A 7,512-nucleotide genomic window follows, 5' to 3' on the forward strand; every position below is an offset into this window, starting at 1 on the left:
CCCGCAGAAGGCAGCCTGCATCCACCATGCTGTCATAGGCTCTGCTTCAGCTGTGCCGCCTGCATGGTGAGGAGGTGGGAGGGAGCCAGGCTTCATGCTCCACTCCAGCTATAGCAGCCACTGCCTTCCATGGGCAGCAGCCAGGGCTTAGGCACTGCTGGGACAAGCAGGGGGCTCTGGGCCCTGGCCCTGAGACACCTGGGGAGGGCTTGGGGCTGCAGGTTGGGAGTGAGGGGTACTGAAAGGGCCAGGTAGCTGGGGTGGGAGTGAGGTGCCATGTTGAGGAAATGGGGTCATGTTGAGGAAAAGGTTGGGAAGCACTGCCCTAGATCATCCCTTGACCCCTTGGGGTTTAAACTGTGTCCCTTGGCTTTGCATTATTATTACCTAATCATTTGAGGCAGGAAAGGAGACAAGTCTGGAACAGCGTAATCGATATTTCCCTGTGTGGCAGAAAACAGTAGAATGTACTTTATTTTCCCCAAAATCAGAATCCTAACATGGCTTCAGAAGACAAGCCTAGACTTGTAGGCAACAGTTCTCTGCACTATTCTCTCTGAGCAAGGACAAAGCAGTCACATTTACAGTGCTCCCCACTGTAGTGTGCAATGCAAAAGTAATTCACAGTAATTAGAGACCAGCAGATTTAACAAGTTTCTAATTTTATTTAGTAGAAAGACAACATTTTGATATAAGTGATATGTGCCAGAAAACATCAGTGTAGCTGGGGTCTCATAGGAATGCACCTACTGAGGGAATTGAATTCTTGGAAAATCTGAATACCTTTTCCCAAATTAAAAAAGAAAGTCCACACCTTACATGGTTGCAATTGTTTTAAAACAGGCAAGTGTAACTTTGCCAACATGAGCGTAAAGATGCTGAAGATGCAGCTTGGTACACCCATATTCTAGGGCTGATTCTCAAGTTCCACAGAACAAGTCTTCAAAGCAACTCTGATAGTTAGCTCCTTAAAAAGTTTTGGGTCTTTTATTACATCTGTAATGGTCTCCATATCCCCATTTCTATGAAGTTTTCTAAATTTCTCTCCCTCTCTCTGGATCTATTTCTACTTTTATTCTTAAGAGGTGAAACACAAGGTGGGAGCTGACACATTTTGTGTTTCATTAGAGCCTTTACATGTTGGTAAAAAGTCTTGCAACATAACACAGCAGGGGTTGTGGGGAGGGGGCGGGGGAAGGGAAAGGGAAAAAATATTAGCACCAAGATCTAGGACTTGAGACAATTGCTATATCTCCTCCCACTAGAAGCTTGACATACACAGTGATGCAAATAGGTGCTGCTGGTGCTTCCATTGCATTGACAGCTTATGATGTGGTGTCTCTTAGCAAGGTAAGGGTGGCAAGAAATCAAGAGTTTTTTTTCTAGAGGTCCCCCTTCTTGATAATTGTTCAGTAGGAAAGGATTCAACTTGATAAGAAATTCATTTTGTGACACAAATCGGGGGGGAAGGGTAGGCTGGTGCTCCATACTCGGTAGCTACATTGTATAATCAATGCCTTGTCAGGAGACCTAGACTCCATCCTACAGCATATTCTGTAGTTTTGCATTCAAGCCAGTCTGAGCACTTCTTTGACCATCTTTCCGATGCCATCATAGACCTCATGGATCGGGGCATTGCACATGAAGGCACTGGTAGTCACCAGCTTGTTCTTTGCATCTACATGAATCTCATTTACATGTTTGTTTACATGTTTACAGCTAAGTTCCTTCATGGTCTCAGCAGTCTTTGCATAGGGCCACCTAGAGGAAGAAGTAAGAGTAAACCAGATGTGTGATGGTAGTCATAACAGAGGAAGGCCCATCCAAAGTCTTGATGGAAAAAAATTAATCGTTAGGTGCCTCCCTGAAATAGATATAGTGAAATGAATGGTGCCTAAGCATATGATGACTACAAAAAAGCCAGGTCTTTGTTTGTGGCAAAGGGATGTCTCTATGGTCAAGGGAGTAAACTAAGCAAACTGTAACTACTTCTCTCTCCCTCAAAATGAGTAAAAACCTTAAGTAAAATAAAAAAAATGAGGCCTTGAGGATCCTTTTGTGAAGCTCCTGAGAGCCACTTTCAGCAAGCACTAGGGGTTTAGTTATTAACCTAATGTTAAATGAAGTGATGTTCACCTTGTTTCCTGACCCTTAGAGAATTCATCCCCATCTTTGAGGCCATGCCCAATGACATTCTTGGTCTGTTTCGGCAAGGAAATGGATGTAGTGACAAGATGTACCATAATTAGGTTTGTCAGTCAATAACCTGATGCTTTTCTTACCCCAGGATTGTGAGGGAGGTGGAACACTGTGCTGCATAGGTATCTCAAGATCAGATTGTGTATTAAAATTCGGTGGCACTTACTTCTCACATTCTGTGTCATGTCCAACAGTCAGCTCGCATCCTGGGAAGATTTTGGCTGCCAGCACTGGGGAAATGCAGCACAAGCCAATGGGCTTCTTGGCAGCATGGAATGCCTTCAGAGTGTCCTCCACTGCCTTGGAGACGGTGAAGTTCTTTCCCTGTACAGCCCAAGTACTAAGGTTTTTAGCCACTCCAAAACCACCTAGCAATGGGAAAATAAAGATTAAAAAATATATGATTACACAAGTGTAGGTTTTCCTGTCAGGTCTACTATGATTATGTAGACTTAAAGCATGGTATCATTTATACATATTATAAAAACAATACAAAACCACCACATCTGAATGCCTGACATTTTCTCTTAGGCTGGGAAACATTTCTGCAAAGGACCTTCATGGTCTCTCAGCAGAGTTAGCTGGAGATGTAGTAGTTCATTATCCATGAACCCACTCCTCATTCATTATCTTACTTTTCTAAAGTTGTCATGTAACATGTTGGTAGAATAATTTCTAATTCAGCCCTCATGCCTGATGTGGCCATTAACTCCCGTGAGTACACATTTCCAGGGTTGGTCTAGCTTTTCACCATTTACTACATGTTCCCTGTATTTCCTGTCCCTACTAATGGACATCTTCCAGTTTTATGTCTTCCTCTTGTATCAAGCAAGAGAAGAGCAAGTGCTTCTGTACTGAAATGCTATTTAATCTTCCCTTTCTCTCCTGAGAAAGCTCCTTTATTGCTACAGTTAAAACAGCAGTCAAAGCAGATCATGTGAAAGCAACTCCTTCTCTTTCCTATCCTGCAATAAAACCCTCTCTTCCTACTGAAATGTCATGATTCCTCTCCAGCTCATCCTGGTGGACAGCTGCTTCCCAGGGTCACTAATATTTCACAAGCAGTCCTACCTGGTATGATCAGAGCATCCAATTCCTTGACATTCAGTTTGGCCAGGTCTTTGATGTTGCCTCTGGCAATTCTGGCGCTTTCAACTAGCACGTTGCGTTTCTCTTGAGTTGGCTGACCTTTCACGTGATCCACCACATGCATCTGGTCTATATCAGGAGCATAAAACTCTCCCTGGAATGAGAATAACAAAGTTGCTACCCTGAGGCCCATTTTCTAAGCTGTATTATTAGATACTAGGTAGTGAATGGGGATGCTTTGGTTGCCATGTTTGTGAAGCTTTGAGAGTGAAGGGCACAGCAGGAATATAGTGGTTCTCAGAACCACTGAAGCTACAAACAGCTGTCACACTATCCCAGGATAAACCATTTTATCTTGGGACAAAGTACAGTTGTTCAGACATCTACATCTGTTATCTCAGGATAAATCATAAAAGGGTTCATGGCATGAGAAGGACTAACATTTTATCTTGGGACATTGCAAAGTACCTCTGAATAGCTATTTTGGGATTGCATCGTTGAATCAATAGCAGAAAAGTCTGTTCAGTCATTCATTAAACCTTGATTAGAAGAGTGATGTGTGTACACACCAGTCCTAGGATATTTATGATCCAGGAAAAAAAAAGAGGCACAACTTACCCAGGGACAAGTGCAATGTCTGTTTCTAGCTTCACAGCTTAGATCATATCATAGAAACATAGAAAATTAGAGTTGGAAGAGACCTCAGGAGGTCTTCTAGTCCAACCCCCTGTTCAAAGCAGGACCATCCTCAACTAGATCATCCCAGCCAAGACTTTGTCTATCCGGGTCTTAAAAACCTCCAAGAGTAGACAGTCCATAATCTCTCTGGGTAACCTGTTCCAGTTTTTTACTACCCTCCTAGTAAGAATGTTTTCCCTCATATGACCTAAACTTCCCTTGCTGCAACTTGAGATCATTGCTCCTTGTTCTGTCATCTGCTATCACTGAGAACAATCTTGCTCCATCCTTTTTATAACCACCCTTCAGGTAGCTGAAGGCTGCTATTAAATCCCCCCAACCCCTCAGTCTTTGCTTCTGCAAACTAAATAAGCCCAGTTGCCTCAGCCTCTCCTCAGAAGTCATGTGCTCCAACCCCCTAAGCATTTTCATTGCCTTCTGCTGGAATCTCCAATTTGTCTTTTCTGTAGTGAGGGGCCCAAAACTGGATACAGTACTCCAGATATGGTCTCACCAGTGCCAAACAGAGGAAAATAATCGCTTCCCTTGATTTGCTGGCAATGCTCCTATAAATGATGACTTGTCACTACATTATCAATGGTTATTGTCAGAATATGCCACTTTTTAAAGTTCTTGGGCATTGGGTTGAAGGAAGAAAAATTATACCGAAGCTGACGAAGTCCCAATTTTTATGTGTCACATAATTACTAGACACAAACATCAATAACAGGGTGAATCATGCAACTGTTCATTTAGGGCCCAATCCTGCCACCATTTAAGTAATGGCAAAACTCTTCCTTGTCCTAGTGATGCTGGAGAAAGCTCCAAGATCCTTAGCCCATCAGAACATGACATGTAGTACTTAGGGCCAGTATTAAGGCAATATAAACTGTACAATTGTAGGGCCTGAGTTGCTCAGGGGTTGCTCTTTGCATTAACAATCCTGAAACCAACTAAGAGCAGTCAGTTTCATAGCTGCTTTTAGTACGGTTGTCTAGTAAAGAGTAGGGACATGGTAGTGAACTCTTGCTTGAGGTCCTCAGCAGGTAAACCTCACTACTGATGTTGTAGTCCACAGTAACAACCTTGATTTTTCACTGAGATCATGGCTGATTTCATACTTCTATAACATCTTCCGTCAGAGGCTCTAAGTCCCACTGTGAGACAGGGGAAGTAATGCTATCCCCATCTTTGATGGAGGAAGGAAAGAAAACACAAAGAGATGATGTGACTTATCTAACATCACACAGAAAATCAGTGGTAGGATCAGGAGAAGAACTTATCTCATCCTGTGTCAGTGTCTCTGAAGAAGACCACTGATTATAGAAATGGGTGTTCAGAAGTGGACTCCAGATAAGTATCACACAGTACCGTAAATTTGATATCTGCATCATGCAGGTCTCAAATTTGAGCCTGATTAGTTACTGCGCAGTAATGAATGTGTAGACTGTGTAATGCACTATATGTGTGGAATGACTTGGGACTAACTTTGCACGTGTAGATGCTGGCCTATTAATGGCAGCAACTTAATGCGCAGTAAATTTAAGCCAGTGTAAATGCACGTGTAGACATACCCATTGTGGAGGGGAAAAAAAATCAGACCCATTGACTTCAGAGGAACTCCACCTTTGTATGTCTGAAGTGACTTCCCTGAAGAGAGGGAGGAAATCCAGAGTTACAGGGCACGTCTACATGTGACCATATGGTGCCATTGTTACTGCGCTAACGGCGCAGTAACAGCCCATATTGCACGGTGCCAGCTGCACTCAGTTATTTTTAGCTGCTATGTCTCCATAGCAGCATACTATAATGACAGAGTGCATTGCTACAGCAAAGTAACTGCGGCGCCACAGTTTTTGCTGGTCGCCACTATGTCAGCTTAGCATGTTGCTATGGCGACGTAGCATCACATGTAAACACCCCCACAGTAGGGTAAAAAAGCAGAATCTGGCACACACTTCTCATGTTTGTGGGGAGAGGGAGAAGGAGGACTATTACCCTCTCCTCTGTGAAAAACTAACAATAATAATAATAAAACAAGAACAGATTCTTCTTCCTACCAGATTACTACAATGTGTTGGAGAAACCTGGATTTTCTTCAGCTGCAAAGAGATTTTCTATGTGACAGTTAGTATGGAACAAAAGAGGGAGGTTCAGTTACATAAAGATTGAGAGCCGTTACACTAACTTCCTACCAGTAAAGGGGGAAAAAAAAAACCCTTTCAATGTATAGAGTGAAAAGTGTGCCAGTTTCCTCCATTAGAGGGCTCCTTCGCTTAAGGCATGGGGGAGCGGACCGCTGTAAGCACTGGGAAGGGAGACTGAATGTAGATGAAATCAAGGAGTGAAAAACAAGAGGAGCAAGTGCAGCTTTTGAAAAGGTTCCATTGTGTAAGTGAATGAGAAGAGGCATCCTGATACTTCTGGAATTGGATGGGTTGGACCCTCAGCTGGTATAAATCAGCATTGGTCCATTGACAACAGACTCACAGAGAGTTATGGCAATGGAGAATCTGGCCAGATATGCCAGCTTCAAAGGGTGACGTCACACAATATTTCTTTCCCTCGGCAATCAGTACAATTCAGGTTCAGTTACCAAAGCAGCTTCTTGGTGGCTGCTGGGTTGTTTTACACTGTTTCAGTTTAACCACCAAGAGCCATTCTAGTGGATTCTGTTTTCATGTTTTATGTTCAAAAACAGAATTTAAAAAAAGAATGGGCATGAAACAGGCATGGAAGTGACAAAGGAGGAAATGTCTAGGCCACAAGGAAAACAGAGCTGCAGTGTTGCAGGAGAGACACATATTTAAGGAAGCTGCTTACAGATTTACAGAGAGACAGTACAGAGCTCAGTCAGATTCTTTGTATTGCAGGGGTTCTGGATATTTTAAGGGGAGTACTGTGGATAAAAGAAGAAACTCTCTTCTCTCAGTAATACAATCTATGCTTGTATTACTGTGCCCATCACCATTGTGTCTGATCACTCTCACAGCCAAAGGAACCAGCACCTAACCTCTGAGAAGACTGTGTGACTTACTGCTCCAGTGGTCAGCCGAGATGCTCAGATCCCCAGACTGCATCTGGCAATACGGGTATGGTAAAGAGCAGAACAAGGCAAGAGGATTTGTTGAAGAGACAAAACTGGTCACCAGAGCCAGTATGTTTCTTACCTGTGCCCCCTCCCTGCTGAGATGCACCAGCACAGCAGAAGACTCATGGATTTCACTGCCATCATATACACCACAGCCAGCCAAGACAATGGCCACCTTCTTGCCCATGTTCAGAGTCAGAGTAGGTGGATTTTCACAGGAGGCTGGAGTTAATGTGCCTTGCTGTTCACTGCTCTGAGCCTTTTATAGCAGGTGATCCCATCCCAGGAGCAGGTGGAGCCATCTGGGTTGGGCAAGAGGCGTTTTACTAGCAGGAAACTTTCCATTTTCCTGAGACAGGTATAAATGTTTGTTTCCATAATCAGGTGCTACTGCTCCAAAATCTTTGTGCCTTGCCCCACGGGGAATTCCCCACTGACCTGAGCTGTTCAGTTCA

The 7,512-nt window shown here is 43.4% G+C and overlaps 1 protein-coding gene across 1 annotated transcript; it reads right to left on the reverse strand.

Annotated features, from left to right (window-relative positions):
- Positions 1 to 1,235: 1,235 nt before the first annotated feature.
- On the reverse strand, positions 1,236 to 7,302 carry LOC109300413 (ES1 protein homolog, mitochondrial-like). Its single transcript, XM_019521073.1, has 4 exons — positions 7,137 to 7,302; positions 3,271 to 3,442; positions 2,366 to 2,567; positions 1,236 to 1,761 (listed from the first exon to the last, which is right to left on the reverse strand). The coding sequence occupies exons 1-4, from the start codon at positions 7,242 to 7,244 to the stop codon at positions 1,569 to 1,571; spliced, it is 675 nt and encodes a 224-aa protein (XP_019376618.1). The 5' UTR covers positions 7,245 to 7,302; the 3' UTR covers positions 1,236 to 1,568.
- Between the last annotated feature and the right edge of the window lie 210 nt (positions 7,303 to 7,512).

The sequence above is a fragment of the Gavialis gangeticus genome, unplaced genomic scaffold (assembly GCF_001723915.1).
Source record: "Gavialis gangeticus isolate Ggan-Ray unplaced genomic scaffold, GavGan_comp1, whole genome shotgun sequence".
NCBI lineage: Eukaryota > Metazoa > Chordata > Crocodylia > Gavialidae > Gavialis > Gavialis gangeticus.